At 43.4% G+C, this 24,357-nt stretch overlaps 1 protein-coding gene across 1 annotated transcript in view; it reads left to right on the top strand.

Annotated features, from left to right (window-relative positions):
• abr (ABR activator of RhoGEF and GTPase) overlaps positions 1–24,357 on the top strand; it is a 132,767-nt gene that overhangs the window by 71,838 nt on the left and 36,572 nt on the right. The window contains 11 exon segments of the mRNA XM_030100582.1: positions 1,701–1,753; positions 2,669–2,809; positions 3,544–3,665; positions 5,942–6,110; positions 6,884–6,973; positions 6,975–7,004; positions 7,210–7,285; positions 7,367–7,471; positions 11,342–11,416; positions 17,775–17,872; positions 17,976–18,107. Coding sequence (XP_029956442.1) covers positions 1,701–1,753; positions 2,669–2,809; positions 3,544–3,665; positions 5,942–6,110; positions 6,884–6,973; positions 6,975–7,004; positions 7,210–7,285; positions 7,367–7,471; positions 11,342–11,416; positions 17,775–17,872; positions 17,976–18,107 — 1,091 coding nt within the window.

Here is a 24,357-nt window from a genome sequence, read left to right as displayed (position 1 = left end):
TAAATGATTAAATAGATCCTTAAAGTAGCATCCATCATCTGCACTTTAATGCACATATTTATGCACAGAACAAGTTGTTTTTAGCCTAAAATCAAATTTAGAAAGGCCTGCAGCCACAAGTGAGTCCTGTGTACAGTTGGAACCCTCAAAGTGGCGATGTTCTCATTTGTAAGACCCAATAACAAACTCACAGCTAAAGCGCAGACATCTGGTACTTCTGTTGTCCCGATGTGACCTGCAGTCACCCAGTCCTGTTCTCAGACACCCAAACCTGAGCTGAGTACAAACCTGCACACACACACACACACACACACACACACACACACACACACACACACACACACACACACTCACACACAGTCACACATTTTGATGCAGTCGGTGCTTTATCCATCGTAAATCCTCCTGAAAGTAGCAGGACTGAAGCAGAATCATTAATAGAGGCTGCATCATTAATGACCAGAGGGTGGAGAGACTTAAAACAGCCCATGGAACAGCAAGCCTATGGAATAAGATTCTCTTTGGTCCTATACATATATGTAAGTCCTATCAGTAGAGCCGACTGTGTTCGCCGTCGGTTTCTCCACCATCAGTTTAATTATTTCTGGTTAAAGAAGGAGAGCGAGGAACTGAAAGGCATGTCTGCAGCTGTACTGTACAGCTGAAGGAGGCGAGCCTTTGTGGAATGAATTTAACAGATGAGTGTAACATTCGAAGAGAGTCTGCCGGGGACGACCTTCCCCGGATGCAGAAATAAAGCTGGTGGCTTCAGCTCTGCTGTTCTCAGTCTAATGAACGGCGATCAGTGCGATCACTCGCTAAAGCAATCGTCAGCTGCTTTCCAAATGTTTATGCCCTTGTGGATTTGCTTTGTAAAATTGCATTCTGGTACATTTTGTGCAGAGCAGCAGCATTATTATGCTCAGTGCTCCACGGCAACAGTGGCGTTATTATTCTGAGACCTTGAGACATTTTTGACATTTAATTATATGACTGGTGGAAATTCAGAGGAAAAGTTTTCCTCTCGTTCTCATCTCCGCCGTCGGTTCTGTCTTCCCTCTTGCTATTCTTTGCTCCCCTTCACTCTTCTCGATCCGTGGGAGTTTCTCACTCGGAGCTGTCGTGTGTGTCAACTGCTGCTGCTGCTGCTGCTGCTACTGCTGCTCGCACCACCTCAGCAGTGAAGCCGTCTCGGAGGAAACCAGCCAAGTGCATCGGTCTGGGTTTAAACCAAGGAACCATGTGTCACTGTGGTCTCAACGTGCTTTCTTTTTTTAGACACATCACAGTCCTCTGTGATGTCCGCTTCCTCTTCTGTTCAGAGGAACACCCTACCAGTCAGGGAGGTTTGTAGTTTACCTCTCGGCTGTGAAAATCTGCAGCGCAACAGTTTGAGAAGTGCAGCAGCAGCCCTGGAGACTGACTGCGTGTAAAGCAGCCCGTGTCCAGAGCTGCGTCTGTGAACGGCCTTTTGTTGAGACGCTCCATTCCTCATTCTTTGTTGATATGAGAGTGAATGTCATCAAGTCTTCAGAGTGAATGTGTTCTCTTTTGAATGGTGGATCAGTGAACTGCTGTGTATGCATATGTGTGTTTAAGAGTACAGGTGTGTGTGTTTGTCCAGTGATTGTCCTGGCTTGTTTGTAACCAGCGCTGAATCTGAGCCCTCTCTTTCTCTTTCTCTTTCTTTTTCCCTGCAGCTCTTCTCTACAAGCCGATCGACCGCGTTACAAGAAGCACTCTGGTCCTTCATGTGAGTAAACAGCCTTGAACTTAAAACAAAATGAAAAGTGAATTAAATAAACTGACAGACTGGACATGAAGTCTTTTCCCAACATCATTTGTTTCTCTTAATTTTGACAGGAAATTATCTAAAGCGTAAAACTGTTAATTATTTCATTTTGAACAGACTTTAGAAGTAAAATATAATAGAGAGCCTTATCACACATGTAAAAGTTTTTATGATGGGTGCCAACAGCCTTTCACATTTAAAATCTTACTATGTGTAAAAAGGGTGAAGGCAGGGTACACACTGCACAGTTAACCTTTCCATCACAGAGCAAACACAGAGAGAGAAAAACAGTCATGAACATTCACATTATACCGCAGTTCCAGACTGTACTGCAAAAAAAAAAAAAAAAAAAAGTTTTTCTTCTTATTCACACTGATCCCTCAAGCCTTAATAAATCGAAGCTGTCAGTCATGTAAGCTGAGATGCCTGTGAGGTTATCAGGGTGTGTACGTTTACATGGAGCTGTCAGAGCCGCATCACGCTCCATGTGTAACAAGCTTCAGCAGGCGCGCTCGTTTTCTATGCCTGTGCATGCCAAGATGAGGTTATGGTCCTGTCACTTATGCAAATGAAGAAAATAAAATTAGGGTTGCTCATTTCAATGGGGAACGTGCTGTCAGCTGACCCGCTCATTCCGCCCTGCGATGCTGATTTAAAGCGGCCTCAGCAAAAACAAGGAAATGAGATTTTGAGAGATTACTTTCGATGAAATTTGTGCGGAGCAATTATGTTCCTGAATAACAACTGAAAATGAAAGCTTCTGCTTCTGCTCGGATGGATTTTAGTTAGAAAGTGAAAATTGAATTCCCGGTGACAGACGGAGTGAAATCACATGAACTTGCATTTAGATGGTTGTGCTTGTTTGTGTCTGCGCAGGACTTACTGAAACACACTCCTAAAGACCACCCGGACTTCCCGCTCCTGCAGGACGCCCTGCGGATATCCCAGAACTTCCTCTCCTCCATCAACGAGGAGATCGACCCTCGCAGGACCGCCGTCACTACACCTAAAGGAGAGGTGTGTGTGGTTAAATCACTTCCTCTCTAAAGCATTAAGAAACACTTCAATCTTCTAATCCACTACTAATAATCAGATACTGGAGCGAGCACCTTTACAGCTCACTGATTCCTTGATCCAGAGCGCTCACACTCTTGTTTAGTCGAGCAAAAACTGGATCCTGATGAACCGACACTTCCTTCATAAGCCTCATAAGCCTTCCTTCATATGCAGTTCTAGTAATTATAATTAGACATAAGATTTGCAAATACTGTATACATGAAAAATAGTTTAAACAAGAAGAAAAGAGACATAATATCATGTGATGCAGGTAAAGTACCTCTTAATATTTCATTTTGAAATGGATTGAAGCAACCTATGTTGATAAGTTGAGGACAAAGTCTATAAAAAGTTGGAAATGTAAGTGATACTGATGAAAAAACAGTCAGAAGAATCATGTAGGATCATTTTCACCAGATCAATAAAAGGGCTGGATACAAAAGGACCATTTTAGAGAAGCAGAAACTCTAGGAATTGAGCAGATGTAGGTATAAAGATCTGGAAAGCTTCCTTGAAACTGTGAGATATGATTAAAAGTGTTTCTAAAAACTGAGGTCCTATGAATGGATGTATGGCAGCGAAATTTCACTTTTTACATGTGACTGTGGGTGTTTGTAGGTGTAAATAGGAGTGACTTACTGTTTTCTTCAGTTTCTTCAGCAACGTCACAAACATTAACATCAAGTGTCTCTCAGGCCCGTCAGCTGGTGAAGGATGGCTTTCTGGTGGAGGTGTCAGAGAGCTCCAGGAAGCTTCGACACGTCTTCCTCTTCACCGATCTGCTGCTCTGTGCCAAGATGAAGAAGACGGCCGTGGGGTGAGTCCACTTTCCCCCCTCCTCTGTCCTCTGACAGGATGACAAACAGCGGGTGGAATTGCCTCTTCGATGTGTGGCCGCTCTTAACGAGGCCCGTTTCCATTGACTCGTCCTCGCACTGAAGTGGCTGTGTGCAACACAAATAACTAGCAAAATAAATGAAGTGATAAAAAGCAAAAACAAATGAATAAATATTAAAAAAAAAACAAAAAAAAAACAAAGTAGCTCAATTCAAAACTGTGAACCAGTCACCTTAAAGAGATGCTGAGGTTTTAAAGAGCAGGCAGCAGATCAGTGAATCTGAATGCTGAACAGTGTGCAGCATTAGCAGAGGGCTTTCTCTTCCCGTCTGAGCCGGAGGCTCAGTCGGGATCGGAGACGGAGGGATTGTGTTTTGCTTTGTGCGCGATGCCTCGTCTGAATGCTTGACACATGTCAGGAGACTGACTGTCGCACTTACAGGATTGCCCGGCCTCGCCGGCACGTCAGCTCCTGTTAGCCCGATTACATCTTCCTTTCACTTGACATTCACTGTCTGTCTGTCATTTGTCGCCGCCGCCCCCCCCACTCGGAGGGAACACATTTTGTTTCCATAACTACCAGACCTGTAAATAGGACTATTATGGGCTTGGGATCTGTTATCTCAGCATGCCACCTACAGGACACACACACACACACACGCACACAACCACAACCACACACACACACACACAGAGCACCCATGCAGAAACTCAATCACCGTGTGTTAAGTCACTGTGGATCTTAATCCCTGCTCAATCCGAAGATTACTTCTTCTTCTTTGTTTGTCATTTTGCGATCAGTCGTATTTGCGCTGACTCTTTTCTGCCACACGTTCCCGTTTAGTTATGAAAGAGCAAACAGATTAGAGATGGTGATTTATTCCCCGTCCGCAGCCCCACCCTCCCCTCCTCTAATATGTCTCTGCGTGTGTAGCACCTGCACGACTGGGTTTAAATGTGACAGGGACCAAAATGAATGGGTGGTCTGTAAAACAAAGAGGATTGAAGACGGAGCCGGGACCACCGACACGAGGAGGGTTTGATAATGGAGTGGGTGTGGGGGAAGTCTGCGAGCGATCAGAGGAGCAGAACCAGCAGCAGGAAGGAAAACGGCTTTTATTAGGTGCTGAAATGTACTGAGATAATAGAGAAAAGAAAAGCTTCATGTACTGATAAAGTTGAATAGGGTTTAAAAGCGACCGCAAAGCTAAACTAGGTGTAACGTATGAATGAAATCAACAAAGGAAATGTGTTTAGTTACTGTTGAGATTTGTGAAAACAGTGAATTATTGCCATTTATGGTGTCCCGCGTCAGTGCAGTACATTTTTTGCATCGATTGTTTTTTTTCTTTCTCAAAGTGGCATTAAAACATTTAAAAAGTAAATTATATTTACACATGAAAAAATACTCAGGACTGCTTGATGTTTGGAAAAGTCTTGGAAATTTGATGTATTATATATTCGTCTGTCATTTCTTTGATTCATTCACTCATTTATTTCCATGTAATACAAACATAATAACAAAGGATCATGTGAATAAATAAGTGTTAAACTATAAAAAAGGGAACTAATATGTCATGTTTGGCTCCACCTTCAGGTTTATAACCAGTACTGATGCAAAGAGAACTTCAGAAACTACAGTATAAGAATAGACTGCTATGAAAAGTACTGAAAGTATCAAAAGTAATCAACCAGAACAAGTTAATATTTAAATTACACTCAACTGTTTCCTCTAAATGTATTATTTTCCATTGAAACCTCCATTAACTCTAACTACTTTTCCATCACCCGTTACACTCTGTAAATATAGAAAACACATCAAGAAATCCAAAAGAAACCAGCGAGGACGCGAAAATAATCATTTAGTAAATGTACCACTGCTGAAGCTTTATCTCATCGTGAGGCTGCTGAAAGGAGCCGTCTGATGAAGGTTTCACTCTGCTAATGATTCGACAGCCGCCGCACTCAGAAATGCTAATTAAAGCCTCATTAGTGACGGCGCTCATTAGTCTCCTCAGCCTGCTGGAAGTGGCGCTCCACACTCATCGCTGTCATTTCTAGGAACATAAATTAGGCCGAAAATCACTTCTTATGTGCTCGGGTCAAATTAGCCTGGAGGTTACGAGTAAGAGCATTTCTGAAAAGGAGTGTAATGACCTAAAATTGCTTTGCTCTCATTTCAGGGAATAAGGGTAATGAGTGGGACTGGTGGCATGTCGTGAATGAAGTCGTTTCTCACTCCTTCCACCTCCTCAGGCGCCATCAGCAGTACGAGTGCAAGTGGTACATCCCCCTGGCCGACCTGACCTTCCAGACCCTGGACGACTCCGACTCCTGCCCCAGCATCCAAGTGCTGCCCGAGCACGAGATCGAGGAGATGAAGAGCAAGATCTCGGCCTTGAAGAGCGACATCCAGAAAGAAAAGGTAACGACATAAATCTCGTACACAGAGTCACTGGAGTGTTGAAGCAAGTTCGAAATAGTAGCCGCTACAAGTCTGAGAAGCAACACGCTGCGGCTCCCACACTGAGACACACAGAGCAGCACGGAGTTCCTGTTATTCCACCGCCGCTCTGAGCGCTACACTCGCCCACCCGGGGCAGAGAGAGTGACCGCTTCTTCTCAGGAGGTCGGCACACTGACTCACAGCTTCCTGTCGAAGACGTGGTGTGTGTGTGTATGTGTGTATGTGTGTGTGTGTGTGTGTGTTGTATTTGTCTTCCTCTGATAGTGAAGTAAGCTGAGATCTATGAATTATATATAAAGATTCTGCCAGCGTAACACTCGCTGTCTGCAGCTCATCCACATAAGCAGATCCTGATGAATCTCACTAGAGCTGCACTGTTGTCTGTTTTCTAAAAGTCTTAGTTTTTCTTTTTATCAGCAAAATTAATTCATCCATGCTGAAACTTTATGAATACATTCACCGTGTGGGGACATTCTTTCAGTAGGAAGTAGTCAGAAGCTCTCGATTGGACATTATCATCTCTTGCACTGACTCTAAAAATAAGTGTTTGTTGTCTCTGTGCAAAGATCTGAGTTGTAATATGACTCAGAGCATTTCTCCCTTCAGCACTTTCTCACAAGAAAAGCATATTCACGTTCAACACGGCCGAGCTTTTACTCTCCTTCACTGTGCTGAGCGACTGGATTTCAGTTCAGATGAGATTTGGTACATGTTATTTGCCGTTTGTGCAGAAAGCGCCGAAGGGTCAGAGCCGCGTGGAGCGTCTGAGGAAGAAGATGAACGAGCAGGAGTCGTGGCTGCTCCTGCACTCGCCCACCATCCCCTTTCCGCATCCACAACAAACACGGAAAGGTATCCAGGCCCATTCCTCAGCCTCCAGTGTCACTGCAGTGCCCACCTTCTGCCACTAGAGGGAGGCATTTAGTTAATAAACAGCACACGTTTTAACTCCTGAATAAATGAACTTTCTGTGACATTCACACATTTGACCACTGATTCAAAACCACCTCTCAGAACAGGTGATGTTCATTAACTGCCTCTTCCTGTTTCGACCCAGAGCTACCTGTTCCTCCTGTCCTCCGACTATGAGCGGTCAGAGTGGAAGGAAAGCATCCAGAAACTACAGAAAAAAGGTACCTTTGGTTCAAATAGCATCTTCAAACACTCCATCGTGAGCTGAAGTTGAGAGTTGGCTTGTCCGGTTTGGTTTTCAGATCTCCAGGCGTGCGTGTTGAGCTCGGTGGAGCTCCAGGTCCTCACCAGCTCCTGTTTCAAACTCCGAACCGTCCACAACATCCCCGTCACCAGTAACAAAGACGGTAAGGAGCGCTCACACAGAAGCCTTGTCCTTCATCGTCTTGTTTCTGGTATTTTTGTCACACTTCCTCCCCTGCGGCTCCTTCCTCTCATCCCTGCCTTCTGTTTAAATTCACACAGAAGTGCCCATTACACTCGCAAAGAAAGCCACATAATGAGAGAGGGGTCGACGCTGCAGTGGATGAATCTGGGTTCCAATGTGTTTCTCATCTAGCTGGTAGCGGTCAAGGCCGCGCCGCGTGTCGGCGGTCCTCCCTCAGCTTCTATATGTTTGTTTTTGCTCCAGATCTCCACATTACAGCCGCTTTTAGAGGCTGAGCGAGGCGGCGGGGGGGTGACATTAAAGCCATCTGGCTGATCTACTCTGATCTGTCCGTGTGGCACCGGGGTCTGACAGAAGGGTTTCAGAGCACTCCAAGGCCAGAGACAAAAGAATCCATGTCTTTGCATCTTATCAGGATAAGCCTCTTTGCTTTCTCCTTTAGTTTCACTTCAGCTAAATTGAAAACCGGTGCTTTGTGTGTTTGCTTTCTTCGAATCGATGATCTGGTCAACGGTGAGGAGCAGCGAGAAACCAGTTTGTTTTCAGTTCATCTATAACCATGAGCAGTCGGGTCCATATAGATTTAAACACAATTTGAAGATGTGCAGACCTTTGATTTAATTATATCTGTATCCAGTCAACACACTACAACACCTTTTCCTTTTCGAGCGGCTCAGAGCAATTGGTCATTTAGTCTACTCTGACATTCTGTATTTAAAGTGCATCATTATTTCCTTCCAAATTCATTTTAGCTGTGTGTCAATTCACAGTGCTAAAAATTGAGTAATTTCCAACCTGAACATATTTTTCAGCAACATCGACACTTTCAGTCTGCTGAATTATTATTCCATCATTTTCTGTTGTGGGATAAAATATCTCTCTCCTCCATAGTTGTTAAAGCCAGCAGATCTCACCAGAAAACTTCAAATAAATGTGTTTGAGATCTATGTATAGCAGAGCTGTCACCTCACTTTTTTAAAAGTGAAACTCACGCGAGTAACTCTAAACTCACATGTTCGCCTCACACAGATTTCCAGCATTTTCAGCGTGTGACCCAGCAGTAATTAAAAAGTGTTTGTTTAGAGGAGCACAAGAGTCTCTAACGGCAGTAAGACTGCAAACCGATGCGTCTGCAACATCTTTTATGAGCTTACGTCCCATTTGCCGTGTTATGTTGATTACATACATATTTCACTAAACCGCTGCGATGTGGAGCTGGTGCTGTTTTTAGTTTTGTCTGATTTACTTTCATTTCTATACAACCCATCCTCACATTAGTGCGCTCCTCTCTTCATGCTCCCTCCTGAAATATGCTCATGTTGCCCAAAAAGGATGATTGCTGGTTGTCTTCTTCAGTTTTTCAGTGTTTTACTAATTAAAGTTACTTCATCACAGTTCCTGACACAGTTGATTTCATATTCCTCCCAATATCCTGGCACCAACAAAGACCTGCAGGAATAAGTTGGCTGGTCTGTAGCTTGAGACCAGATTAATTCCTGACTTGTGCTTTGAGCCCACCTTTCCATGCATGCTTGGTTTTCTGTATATTTTGTCTTCCTCGCAGTCTCAACAGAAACTCCGACCTGACTGTTTTTCATTTAGCAAGTAAGCATCCCAAAAATGCAGGACAAACGTAGAAAAATAACATTATCTGTTATCTGTGAGGATGTTATTCAGGAGCTGTAAGTCTGATATTCCTCAGTCATTCCTGATTGAGTTAAAACAGATATACCGTGAAGCAATCTGATCGAACGTCCATATGCTCGCCCTAACCTGATCCCAAGTAAAATTAATCGAGTGGCATTTTTATTGCATTTCTCTGAATGATCGAAGCTGATCTATAGATAACTTTTAATATTGTGCTGGAAGTTATGTAACATAACAGCTTTTCATGTCATGTCTCTGAACGTCCTCATTGTAGTATTAGTTATTTGATATTATTAACTGGCTGATTTTTTTCTTTCTTTGCTTTTTTGCATCTCCGATTCCTCTTCGGTATGCCTCATGTTGCATCAGTTTGTTGATATTCTCTCTCTCTTTTTTTTTAAATGCCCGAGAGGTGTTTTAAAACACTGCGTCCTGCTTCCCATTTCTGCCCCGCCGCTCATTAGAACGCAAACACAAACACACACCTCGGTGACATGTGGGGCTCGGAGCGCTGCAGGGGTCTAAATGGAGACCAGCTGGCAGAGGAATGTCTCTCACTACTAAACGCTGAGATTTTATGACAAATCCTCACACTCCCGTGATGAAATTACCCTCTATTGTCACATATTAAGCTTTTTTTTTTTGTTTGTTTGTTTTGTTTTTATTTCCACGGTTTATAGTCGATTGGCATTAGGATTTAAATATCTTGTGTAAAAGCTGCAGAGCTGAACCTGTGAAGTGCTCCCCTGATAAACTCCTGCTGTTATAAGCTCACCCTGAGGCCAGACTGCTCCGCTCTCCAGTGCTGCTGCCCTTCATCACAGTTTATTTACCAGGAAACTGCCAGGCAGGACTGCATCCTCTTCGTGTGTGTGTGGATGGGACAGGACCGGCGTGTCAGGCCACCCAAACAAAGGTCCACCCACACTCAGATCTGTGTGGCCTGATAGCGATCTAACTAAAAGTTGTCCTAACTGTTAATTCTCTCGCAGTTTTTCCGTCATTTGAGTTTTGCTGAAATCCATCTGTAGATTTAACATGTCTCCGTCCAGACATCAGTAGCAGGGTATTAGTGGGAGTGGGAACAGATGTTGAAGAGAAAGATAGTAGTAATAATAGTGAAGTTTATCTACTTTGGACCACCCGAGGAAGGAAAAGCCCACATGATTCCCACTGATCTGCTCCCAGTCCCACTCACTCTGGAGCTGTGGTGGGCTGAAGGGCTCAACTGATCTGCTGAGTATCATTCCAGCTCAAGGCTTTTTGCAGATTGTCGCCTGGAGTTTAACAGTTTAAACTGACCTGTATTTAAATTCTGTGCTTGGTTTTGGGTGTGAAGCCTACTTCCACTCCTTTATTATCAAAGCCAAGCACATGGTTCAAAGCAGTTATACTTCCTGTTCTGTTATCGGAGGTTTGTTTTTGTGGTAAATTCCATTAAATCACTATTGATGCTCAGAGTTTGTGTAATGTGGGGAAAAAATGACAAATATTTATTATTATAGTGTTATAAAATGCCTCCTGAGTTTTCTTTAATCATTTGAGACTTGATTTGCCTAACATTAGTGAAAGTGACAGCTGGAGCTCAGAACCAAAACCAACTTCTTCAAATAGTACACAATATGATCTTCAATTAAAATAACAAGAAAAACGATACATTTTGTTTAGAACTGAATCATATGTGAGTTTGCCAACCCTAATCCTCGACACTATAGTGGTGGATACTGGTGGACACAGCCACTCCCATTGAACGAACTTGGTGGAGCTTGATGGACTCAATCCAGGACTGATGGCAGGTGGTTGTGTTGCAGATGGCATACGTGAAAATTACAGTATTGGAGTAAAATTGAACAGAAACCTGTGTTCCAAAGTCAGTTTTCAGAATGAAAAAATTGACTTTATAGCTATAGAAGTTCTTCCTCTTATTTAAAACTCTTTAATGTTCAGGTCACAGCATAGATTGCATGATATCTACACCAAAAATGACCTGTTTCTTTTCCTTTGTTGTGTTTTTGATGCATTGAGACAGTGCACAGGCGGATCATTTAAAGCATAATTTTACAGTGACACCTCTTTGTTGCTGAAATATATGCACAAACTCCTATTCTGAATTTAAAGTCCACCAAATCACTTCACTTTCTCACTGTGCATAACTAAACCGGCCTGTGTGCTTGTTTTCCAGATGAGGAGACTCCTGGGCTGTACGGATTTCTGCATGTGATCGTCCACTCTGCCAAGGGATTCAAGGAGTCAGCCAGTAAGTCAGCCAGGAACAGTCTTTTCTTCTTTCTTTCTGTTCTCAGCCGCACTCGTGTCCACACGCTCTGGCTCGGCGTCCCTCCGTACATAGCTGCCGTCCACAAACGTGTCTGCCAGCGAAGCACATGATCCGGTCCATCACTGCAGCCGGCACATGCCGTTTCCATCACAGCGCCGCAGCTGCCGGAGGAAAACAGCGGAGAAGTCCCAGAAGGAGAGCGGGATTCCTGTGGTTGTTTTCGTCACAACTGAAACAAAAAAAAAACAACCAAGACAGAACATTCACCGCAGTTTCCCAAACAAAACTGTTTGGGAACATGATGGAGGTTATTAGAGGCCGATGTGATGTCTCGGTTGTGCCAGCAGCGGGCGGCTCGTTCCCTTTCTACTGATGCACGCGTATCAGAAGAGAGGAATATCATTGTAGTCGTTACCATGACAGCCCTGTGTGCCGCATGTGAAAGCTGGAATTTCCCGGTTAATGGATTGGAAAGCTCTCTCTTCTGAGAGCCTGTTTGATCCTTGATGGAGCACGGAGGGGCTGCATGGGGGGTTAGAATGAAAGACGAAGAAAGTGTGTGTGGAGGAAGTTGGGCAGTTCCACCGATAAGGGTTGTGTTGGTGTGTTTGGTGGAGCAGACAGAAGCAGGGTGGGGCACACGAACGACAGAGGTAATGGAGTGAAGGAGCTGCAGCTGCTGTTTGAGGGTCATTCTGGTGTTTCTGATGATGAAAAGAGCGTCTTGGGAAAAGAGCTCAGCAGAAACCAGGAAGTGGAAAGGTTTCTACTTCCATGGGAAGAAATAGGTCTGAACTTCTTATGAGAGCTTAACACCACACATACACACCTGATGCCTTTAACTTTAAACTCTGAAGTAGGACTTTCCCAACTGGTTCATTTCCTGTTTTGCAGCTCAAGTCAAAGCGTCATACCTTTCAGCTGATGAAGCAACATACATTTTTAAACAAAATCTGAGTTCAGATTGGTGTTAGTAGGTTGACAGTAGAAATTCATAGCAATCCATTCATCTGTTTTAATGTTAAACGGCACTTCCATTCAGACCTTGATGTCAGCGTGCAGAATGCACACAGCTGTTTTTGCAGGTTTGGTAGTTTTCTTGCATGAAGAACCAGCAAGCAAACGCTCCTCCACACAGAATCTCTGCAGGGTGGCAGGTTATCACAAGTGGTGGGTGACGGTGTGCGGCTCAGTGGAGCCACTAAAACTGAAGGAAACCACTTATTGACCACAACAGATCTTCATCAGTAACACACCATCATCGCTGCTCTCACATCACCAGACAATTGGCATGTTATCTATTTCAGACCACGCTTTGATTACACTTTGATGACATTGCCTTGGATTACATGATTACAGTCGTCATTTCAAGCGTCATTAAATTTAAGATGGGGATGTTTCTCTGTTCAAGTCAGCTTTCATTCCTCTATTAAACCTTGTTATCACCTTATTATGGAAGCACATCTCGTGTATTGGATGGAAGCTGATTCTTCTGTAGACAGCTGTGTAGGCTATTCTAGGTTGCGTTCCGATTAGGAACGCTCCAGGGTTGTCATGTAAAAATACATGTGACACAACTGTAACTGTCACTTTAAACATGGATCCCTCTCTTTGGGGTGGCTGCAGATCAGTTCTGTCTAATACTGTCCTGTTTTCATGCTTCATCATGGAGAGGAAAGACCACGATCACCTTGAACAGGTTGTGTATCTATCACAGGACAATCACTCAGACAGTCATACATATACTTACATCTCGATTAGACAGTTTCTCCGTCATGCACGGACGGTGTCGCCAGAGTACCGACTCATGAGCGAGGAGAAAAGGTGCGACCGGAAGCATCTTGCATTCAGATTCAGAACATGTTGCCGTGTGCTCACCCCCGTCCCACCATGCCACACTCACAAAGCACCATTTACATATATATTGAGTTTTGCTTCATTCACGCTGCGATGTGATTTTTGCTGAGGAGAAAAAAGAGTCGGTAATAAATTACTACTTGATGAGTGTGCAGAAGTCTGAGGGTCGACTTGTACGGTAACTTTTCCAAGTAAAAACAAAACTTTTGTTCCATTTTTAGGATTCATTTACACAACATCGGTGCTCACCGGAAACGCCGCTACTGTGCATGTGCATCATGGCTTTAGTCAATAATTAATCTACACCAGAGGGTCAGGTTGAGGGTCCAATTCCCATCTATTGTGGATGATATGCGCAAATCAAAAACAAAAGAAGAAGAAGAAAAAGAAGACCTCATCCAAAAAGAGGTGGCCATGTTGGTCAGACCGGGTGCGTTTGCTCGGGTGTGGCAGGTCTTTACGTGTTATAAAGGGAGTCTGGGGATCCTCAAGTGAATTTATAGTCGGGCACCTCTGATCCAGACTGAACTCATTTGAGAATAGTTTGGTTCATCTCATTTTTGTAATAAACGGTGACATTATTTTTCTAATATTCACGTGGCCTCCAGCTCATGAAACGTGGCTCATGTTGTCTTTTTCTTAACATTTTGTAGACATGTCAGTGATTACTGCGCTAATAAGAGGCCTTCTGTTCAAAACACTGTACTCTGCGTGTATAATTTCCTCCAACACCACAAATGACTGAAATTACTGTTTGAGTCCTGATGACGGGATCCAGTTTGCATTTTTATGCAGATGCTGCAGGATGATACCGAGTCTGTGTGTTTGTGTGTGTGTGTGAGAGAGGTTTGCTGCGGTCTGCTCTCTTATTCGTACATTTTCATGAAAATATTCAGAAACTGCTGTTTTGCATACTGCATGCACGCTTTCGTGGCAAAATGCAAAAATGGAAATGCCTTGAAATATCACAGTCATCCAGTGTTTAAGCAGACGTGTCTAAGAGTCCTGGTTTTTCTGTTCACTCGATTGGGACAACATGTAAATGATGATCTTATTGGAGCTGTTATTTATATCACAACAACCTCCCCCTAGTGGGAAAGGGCTTCAAAACCAGCTCAGGGCAAAGTTAGTCAAACTGGGTCAGAGAGGAAAAAGTTGGAAGTCGACTGTCTCCCCAAAAAAAAACTCAAGCATGAGTGAAAATGTGAGAATGGGGATCTCATAGAAAAGTGGAAGACATGTCACCTTTTTCTTTTATTGTGCATGTATGAGTGTCGACAGGCGTGCACGTCGTGTGTGTGTGTGTGTGTGTGTCCCGAAGCGAATGCAACAGTTGAAGCATCCCTGTGGTGGAGAGCTGCGGTTGCCCCTGCTGCACAGGAACAGCGTGTGCACTTCCAGATAAGAAACTGTAGCTCAAACTGACAGAAAGATACACGAGCTCCTCCAACATCTGCCAACCGAAATGGAACAGTTGCACCAGGAAGTGAGAATTATATATATTTAAAAAATACTTTCTGCTTTGTTAAAGCTTTTTTTTTTTAATGTTGTAAACCAGGGTTTTATCACTAGATTTACAGCAAAATTAAAAGCAAATCACTGCTGCATGTGCTTTTATTTGCTTTCGACTTGTGATATTTCTGTGTAATCGAATCCAGTCAGGGCTGCATGCATTGTTGTTTTCCATCATTTTATTAGCTTTCTACTTCTGGGTTCCATGAAACTGGCCCCATTGTGCCCTCTCCCTGGTTGTTTTGTTTGTCCCTGAAGATGAATATTTTCTCCTGGAGCCTTCCAGCAAACGGCCAGACAGGCCGTCGTTTCATTGGCTCAGACTTCTCATATTAGAGGCCCTGATCAGTTTAGCTGATTATCACTTGTGCACTAATTCTGTGCACCCACAGTTTGACCCAGCATTCAGCACAGCCCCGGGCCAAGATTAGCCTCCTGTGTAGCAGCACAGCACACCGGCGAGGCCCGCAAGTCCTCAGCTAATTGAGATGGAAAAGGATGGTATCCATTAACTCGTGCACTGGGGGGGGTCAGAGACCCCCACGCTCGCAAGTTTATGCCCCCCTTCATCCACTGCGCTCCATAGATGACCTGATAAGAGCAGTGAAAACTGTCCTACTTCTCTGGGCCCCGCTGGATCCACTGAGAGGACACAAACAGGTCAGTGCAAGTATGTTCACCCTGGCCTAGGCACAGAAACTCATTTCAGATGGAGAGGAAATCAACTTCCAGAGAAAACCTGAGCTGCTCGGAGCTACGAAGGCACTCCTCTCTTCCCCATGAACAGATGAAAAAAAAAAAAAGGGACTAAATCAGATTAAAGTTTCAAGTGGCTGCTGTTTTTAACATCATAAGAAAGTGAGACGCTCAACTCTTTTCAGCTGGATCAGTTTTGAAGCTCCCAGATCTGCGTCCTGCGTCCTTCCTCAAACCCCCTCTGACAGGTAGTTAGTGTATTTCCGTTATGTCGAACCAGAGATGAGGGCCATGTGTTGTTACCGGAAGTGTATGATCACCGCTTCATTTACAAAAAAAAAAAAAAAAAAAAAAAAAAAAATCTCCCCCAGATGGCCACACTGAATTCCTCTCGGCTGAACTTCCCTCATACCACCGGCGCTAATCTCCTTCTCATCGGGAGTAATTACTGCTGAACCTTTCAGGATGCTGAGAAAACAAACAGCGAGGGAAAGAAACCAGATGGAGGCAGATTCCACGATACTGTATGGCCCGGGTAGATTTATGGACGCAAGTGTAAATATTTGCTCCAGTCAGTCACTGCTCGCCCAGGTGGCGCGATCTGGATCTGTGTATCTGCAGGTTGACATCAGGCTGCTGTTGCCATGATGAGGATGTTGCTGTTCGGTGTGTGTGTGTGTGTGTTTATCTGCATGTGCGATTGGAGGTATCCCTCCCTCCCTCCCTGCGTCCCCCACACGTCGCTCCATCTCACAGACAGTCCCTGTGAAAGGTCGAACCGCATTCCCATCCATCATGCTGTCAGACGTGGGTTAACCCCGGGGACCGGGGCCGGGCCGCGGGACGCCCCGCAGACACTTTTACAGACAGCCAATAATGCGGTCTGCAGGAACATTTAAAGAAACACATTAACAGACTTAATTGCTCCGTGTAAGAGGCGAGCGAGAGCCAATCCCAGCGGAGAGACGGCTGCGATGCGAGGATGTTAGGAGGGGGCGAGGCGATGGGGGGGCGGGGGGGGGGGGGGGCGGCTGGTGGTCCTGATTGTGTACACAGGCAGAAGATTGATGTCTGTCAGCTGACAAACACGTGCGTATTGACAAAGCCAAGAAAGATTTCTCTGCCGTTGGACGTCCAGAAACGCTCTCAGAATCTCAGCTGCTCTCTGCTGTTGAGGCAGATTCACTGTTTAGAAAACGCCATGCAATCCGACATCCTATTGTTTGAAAGTATATCCATGTATAGTCAAATTTAATACCTCATAACAGTAAAATGCTGTCATGATCAGGGTTATAGGGATGTATTACAGCACAGCGCAGCACTATGTGTGTAACATAGATCCAGTGAGGTTAGCTGAAACAGCTCCACTGAATACTGTAACATTTTCCAAACGGTCAATGAAATCGATGTTTCCTCTCTGTTCACCGAGCTTCTTCAGTGTCTGAGCAGAGCAGGAAATCCTGGAGTGTGAACAGCTGATACAAAAAAAATACTGTTGTCCTTTTTCATAAAGTTATTAATAATCATTTCTACATTTTTTCATTTCTCATTATGCTATTCATTTGATATTTCTGGTAAATCTACAACTGTAATATCAGCACTATGGCTGCTTTTGCAGTTACAAAACTCTCAGTTCTGATAGTTTTACTTTTCAGTTAAGTTATTTTTTAACATTTCAATTAAAAATGTAATGAAAAAACTAATTTAACTAAAACATTTCACTGCTGCTTCGCCCCCCCCAGGGGAAGTACCAGCCCAAATCTTGCAAACCACCGCTCTTATATTCTGTTTTTAACCAGTTTCACTCTTCATTTAAGCTTTAAAGATCATTTGAACTTGGTGATGTCAAGTAATAATGAATGAAGTTGATTGAAATAAATCAAATAATGAAGAGAAACTGTTTATCACATTATTTAGTAATGGTAAATAGCTATCCATGTGTTTGCTGAGGCATGTTACAGACCCACTGCCATGGCATGCTGAAGTATAGCGATGACTGTTAATGATCCAAAGTGATCTCCATACCATTAGAAAGGCTGTAGAATGTGTTTTATGGCAATGTTTTTTCTTCAAAATGAGAAAACGGGAGAAGCACAGGCTTGTAATGCATCTCCCTGGCTCTGCACGGTGTGTAATATATTACGGTCATTACACAGACGCACTGTGTAGCAGTGATGAAGCGGCTGAGACGTCTAAATGTTTGCTTTTCACCAAGCCAGTGCCGAGCCTTTATCTGATGGAGCTGTCCGTGTCCTGTTGTTTCCCCCCTCAGATTTATACTGCACTCTGGAAGTGGACTCCTTCGGGTACTTTGTCAGCAAGGCCAAGACCCGAGTCTTCAGGGACACCGCAGAGCCTCAGTGGAACGAAGTCGGTCAACAAGGCCTCTGAATATATCAACTTAGCCAATTTTGTCCCCCCCATGCTTGGGGCAACTGTTTTATTCGGCTTTGTTTTTGTGTCGTTGCGTTAGGAGTTCGAGATCGAGCTGGAGGGCTCCCAGTATCTGCGCATCCTATGCTACGAGAAGTGTTACGACAAAAGCATGCTCAACAAGGACGACAACGAGATCGTGGACAAGATCATGGGCAAAGGGCAGGTCCAGGTAAGGACAAGCACCAAGCACACAAAGAGAGACGGGAGATTTTCCGAACATGTGACTCTTTTGATGAGCCGTCTCGCCTCTGAACACACTGCAGCGGTTTTGTACTGCGAGCCTCCGACACTGGCTGGATTAATTATCTGAGGGAGAGTTTATTTAAGGGGGGCTTCCCCGTCTTGTTGGGTGAAATGTCTCTATAAAAATCCCTCTTAGGGCCTTGTTAACTACACAAAGTGGTATTAGTGGCTTTTGGTTAAAAAAAAAATTCCATCAACAGCTTTGTTTAAGTTTGCAGGAGTCTCATGTTTCCAGTTTACCATGTTTGGTGGAGTGAAGCTTGACTCCGTTTAGTTTCCTGTACGTCGCTCTGCTGCCGGTTCCTCTTGTGCTGTCTTGTAATCAATAGAGAGTCACTTTAATTAATGTGTTTTCTTCAAGTGAGATGTGTCTGTATCAGGGGAGGCGCGTGATTTAGGAAGCTTTCCAAAGATAGCAAGAATCGGATATGAAATGATGTGAAGATTTATTGTGACTGCTGCATGAAGAAAGACATTTGTTGCCATAAATAAAAAGTATTGCTGGTGACAAGCTCCACTGGGAATACACATCTCCTGTCTCAGAAATCAGGAAAATGGGGCAAACATGAATCAGAGCTCCAAAGATGCATTTTTTTTAAACAAAAGAACAGATTTTAAAACTGAATTTTTTCTCCATTCTAATGTCTGTGGAAACCAAATCTCAAGGCTTATTTCTAAACACACTCTTAATTAAATCAAAGACTGCGATCAGTCCTGGACTTTCTGCCCCATTTCCTGTAAGTTAATGTGTGTGTGTTTATATAATTGTTGAATTATAGTCATAGTTAGTTGCGCAGTTTAATATTTCACCATGTTGTTGCAGCTTTATTATGTTATATAAGGATAAAATGCCAACATCTATCAGAAAAGGCAGGCTTGTAGATGCTCAGTAGATGGACATGAACAGCAGTGTTTACCTCCAGAGAGTTGTTGACTCCTCGTCCTTATTCTCCTGAGATTTGGTAGTTTTATAAATCAGAGTCACCCGGAATAACAATCCGACTTTGGCTGAGCGCTAAAACACCTACTTGATGTAATGAAACTCAGACAAAAGATTGTAAACTGCTTCTCACAGAGTTCTCGAGTGAGTGTTTTATATTTCTCCTGCTGAAAGTCACCTAAAACCAGCTTTGAAAGGAAAAAAAAAAATAGCTGCGGCGTGTTTGTTGTAGCATTTCCTGTTTGCCACTGCCGCTCTTTGTGTTTGGCTCATTGGCTTTGATGGTTTGTGTCCTCAAGGGGTTTTCCTTTCATTCCCTCTGGAGAGCAGCAAAAAAGGAGCGTTTGTTTCTATCTCTGTTTGAAAAAATATTTTCCATCACTGCTTTTAATTCTAGTTTTTTGTTGTTTTTTTTTTTAACACAAAACCAGGAAGATAAATGAACGAATGAATAATTTAATCCAATTTCTTAGTTATGAAAGAAGCATCTCGGCTTTTTTTTACGTAAGACGCAGCGAGTCATCAATGATTCAGCGTTGCAGCTTATGCGACAGTAAAGCTCACTTTTATCAGCCAAAGATGAACGCCGCTGTTGAGAAAATCCAGCGACCAAAATAAAACGATAAATAAATAAATTTCCAAAGTGCCGCATGTTTGCTGCCTCGCTGTGAGAGCGAGGGGAGTGGAAACGGAGAGAGGGACGTTCCAGCCCAGACGTTCAGAGGGTGGGAACGTGTTCGAGGAGGCGAAACAGCAACATTTTTCCACTGCAAATCATGAATATGGCACCTTGAAGTTTGATCAAACATCCAATAGAATTGCAACAACGTCTGGCTTTCAAACTATGGTATGGTTTGGTTTAATATCGTATATAGACCGTCAGTATTCAGTGCCTCTTTTATCTTTCTGTAGTTTCCTCCTCCAGTTGGATTCAAGAGAGTGAAAATTGATGCAGGAACATGGAAAATGTAGACTTTTTCACACGCTAAAGAAAAGGATTAATCTTCAGTCTTCCCTCTGTGAAGCCTACAGTGATAGTTTTCTCAGTTTTTACATTAGTTCATGTTCTGTTTAGAACCAGGCTGTGAATGTGTTGCGATCACATGCAGCCCAGTTTCATCCTGAGTGGGCCACACTAGCGAAATGGTGCCATAATAGCTTTTAAATTGAAACTTTAAAGGATTTGTTTGTCGTGACGAAGAATATAATTGATGAAAATGTCTGTATTTTAATAAAAACCAAACAATTTTATGACAGAAAATCACTACAATCTCATCATGAAGCCAATTTTAAAGATATCGTCTGGTGAAACGTCCACAGAGCTTCTCCTGTAGCTGTTGGTTTATGCACGTTTTTCCAAACTCGCCCTGACATCATGGCTTTGAGGCTCATGCTACTTTCCTAGCTTTCAGCGCCACATCGCTCAGGAATCAGATAAAACACTTGAAAACACACTGACTAAATAAAAGCGATGGGAAGTTTACCGGGTTTATTCTACATTCTCAAAACCTCTTCTTCAGCTGTTCCTTGACGCGGGCTGATCAGATTTTGTCCTGCCCTCTGTGACCTCTGGATCTCCCACCAGGGCAGTCCTGGACCCCGGGTCGGGTGCCACTGTCTTAATACACAGATGCACCGTGAAGATTTATGTTCTGTCCGTGAGAGTGCTCCTTTATTATTGCAGAAGTAAAATAAAAACCCATGTAAAGCTTTTTTTTTTTCTTTATGTGTCCTCTCGGCGTCCAGGAACAGCTCATACTTGGAAGCAGGACTTGAGTTACGTCACACTGAACCGGTATCTCGTGTCACGTCGAAGTGGCAACCGAGGAATGTACCGCAGCCGCAGAGACTTCCACTCGGACCTGAGCTGTTTGCTTTCTTGGTGAAACTCGGTTTATAAGGAGCCTTCAGTGTTTTGCTTTCCTCTCAGGAGACCCTCTGATTTATTTAAGAAGCTTGTGAAACACTGGCTGACCATAAATGGGCATATTGGGCTTGAAGTTTTCTTTCTTTGCATGTTTTTTTGTTTTTTTTTTTGTGTTCCCGATGAGAAAATGTCGTAACGCTGTCATCGTAAGATGAGATTGCACCTCCGCAGAGCGCGCAGGATTGAGGATGCAGTCTTCTGTCATGGGGGCACATGCTCACACCCTCAGCGTTTTTTAAAAAAAAAACACTCACGCACACATTAGTTTGACCGAGTTGCTCGGCCACATGGGAAATGCCACCATCTATTTCCAGCCAAACGCCACGCTGACATCCCCCCCAAAGCAGATAGCCTCTGATCTCTGAGGTCAGGTTGCAAATTCTTCATTAAATGGCAACAAAGTCTGGCTCACAATCCCCGCTTGTATTTCAGAGAGGACAAACAAATGGAGTCTTTAATGTCTGGTAGCAAGATATTTAGAGAATTGATCCTTATCAGCCTGAAAGTTGCCGTTTAAAGCCTCTGGGGTCTCATTTTTAGGGCAGACTGTCACAGAAATTTTTGCACTGCAGCTATTGATTGTCCTCTGGCCGAGCGAAGTGTTGGTACAAATGTTGGGAACTCAGTTACAGACACTTTCATAATTCTTTTTTGCTTTGGGACACTAGAGGATGAAAGAATTTGTTCATGTCCCTCAGTCGTACTCAGGGTGTCAGACTGTCTTCAGCCTCTCGCGAACCGGTTACGAGTTAAAAGTGCAAACACCCCCCCCCCCCCCCGTGAAACTCCTCTCTGGCGACGCGTGGCCTCACCGCCCGTCTTGAGAGGCTCGGTTATGTAACTGTTTAGGTTAACAGCCCCGGTGCTTTGTGTTGCAGAATCGCATCATATCATCCAGCTCGGGCGATGCTTTCATGTGGCAAACCCAGCCCTCACGAACCCCGTCACAGCCTCCCCCGGGCTCATCACGCCGGCCTTTTTCTCTTCTCCTCCTATCGGGAGATAAGAATTTGTTGTCTTTCATACACCCCGAAGCCCCGTCGGTCATTTAGTTCAGTCAGCAGTCATTCCAGGAAAGAGAAAGTGGCATGATTCTCAAGATTAGTTTGACATCTTTGGTCATTTTCCTGAAGATGTCGTTGTCAGAGGAGACATTTTAAAGTCGTTTTTACGTGCATCAGTTACTGTTTTTCAGCCTGGTTGAATGAAGTTAACGGGAATGGCCACTTTTGTAGCTGCTTTCCAAATTCTTACATCTTTTAAAATAACATCTGAACATGTAATGTTTGGCTTTCTGCACTTCAGCTTGCTGTGTGTGCGTGTTAGCTCTGTAGGTAAAATTTTGATTTTTTTTTAATGCAATTTGGATTTACAATTATGATGTAAAAAAGTATAAATTTAGTACAACTACACTTCTACTTTGTTTTAGTAAAATTTAATAAAATACAGAGGAAATAGAATTGAAGACCATAACAAGTGTTTCGGGTATGTCGATTGTAGAGACTTACTTCACTTTTACTTTCAGAGTAAAAGCCTCTAACATCCATCAACAAATCTCATTAACAGTCTGTGAATTACCCAATGACTCTAATTTAAAGTTTAAAAAAGAGCCAAAATGTGGAGTTCAATGTGACTTTAGAGATAATCGAGTGACTTTCTCTCCAGTCATGATGACTCTGCTTTAATCACATTTTAAATTATCTCTATTTAATCTGTTTTGTCTCATCCGTAGAGCTGAAGTGGCTTCAACTACGTTCAGAGGAAGATTTTACACAATGAATGAAAGTCATTTCAGATTACACGTTCGTCTCAGTTCAGACTGTCTGAGAGCAAAAATCCATTCGGTTCAATCGAATATAGTACCAAATGTCCTTCTCATGTTCTTTTCTGTGTGCATTTCTGTCCACATGTCTCTGATTGTCTTGTTACTCCAGAGTCATGTACCATTTCCACTAATGTTCCCGTAGAGAGACACACTCCCAACCCTTTTCTCGGGTTATCTTTGAAACGCCGCTGCCTCCCTCAGCGCGGCGCCCGGGGGGTTGTTTTCATTGGTTTGTGTTTCAGGTCGAGCACGCGTCAATCCCTCACCGCGGCGGCGTTACCGGGCCCCAGTAAAGCCGTAACCCGATAGTTTTGAACAGCTTCCCGGAGATAATGGAAAGCCAGAGAAGTTGGGCATCAATGCTTTAAAAAAAAAAAAAAAAAAAAAAAAAAAAAAATCTGGGGTGATGAAGTTGCTTGTTCCTGGCAAGCTCTTAGTTTGTTCTCTGAAGCTGAACGGGGGTACATGCATGCATTAGCCCTGTGTTCCTGTAAAGCTGCGGGTGCAGAGGGGTTGTAAAGTTTGATGCGAGCGTCTATGTGCACTCTCACTCCCACTTAAGAGCCACAGTTCCTTCCTCGACCTGAAGCATTAGATGCAAAGTTTGACGTTTACATGCCATGTGAGGGGGATTATTGGCCAAAGTAACGCCGTTTGGGGTAATAGCCGGCCGCCCCATATCGAGTATTAGCGGTGAAGCCGGTGCACAAAGTGCAGGCTCTACGCTCTGATCTAATAACTCAACATGCTGCCAACATCAGGCTGTCATGAGCGGGAAGTCCAGGGTGGTGAGTTTGCCTCGAAATATGTGGAATATGTGTAAAAGAAAACAGTGAAAGCATCTGTAAGCAAGCAGAGAAATTAACAGGAAAACATCACGGAATTCCTGAGAGATTATATCTTCAAAGTAAATAACGTTAGGCGTCAAACTCAGGGTCACCTCAACGGGAAGACCTCTGATGAGTTAACAGAATGCGTGTTTGCAGAATGTTGTTCTCGTATTTCATCATTACGCTGTTTTACTAACTGAGCGATTCCATATTCCTGCTTTGTTGCTCCAGCAACAGTATCGAACCCCCAAAAATACTGCAGAAATGGACCCTCTGGTTTCCAATGGTTTCTAATATTTGAAAAAGCCTGTAATAAAGTGAGGAGGAAAGACTATAAAGCCTATATTAATATTTTTTGTAACTGTAAATTATTGAGTTCTATTATAGTTTAATTAAATCCATAAGGAGAAACATGATTTTTAAAATGTTTTCCACCTTTCCTGATAACAAATTCTTGTGTGCTTTTCATGGAAATTGTGTTTTGGACCAACAGCAAGTTTCTTTGTATGTAATTCCTGTGAAATATGTCTTCCCTCTGGGCATGCTGGGTGGTGGTATTTGTTTTGAACATGGAACTCGGTGGTTTTAATGAGACTGCGTGGGTGTGTGTGTGTGTGTGTTTCGGCATTAATACAAATTACTGTCTAATAGGTG

The sequence above is a fragment of the Salarias fasciatus genome, chromosome 10, assembly GCF_902148845.1.
Source record: "Salarias fasciatus chromosome 10, fSalaFa1.1, whole genome shotgun sequence".
Classification (NCBI taxonomy): Eukaryota; Metazoa; Chordata; class Actinopteri; order Blenniiformes; family Blenniidae; genus Salarias; species Salarias fasciatus.
Note: the sequence above shows the minus strand (reverse complement) of the source record. Positions and strands in the feature narration are given on the sequence as shown.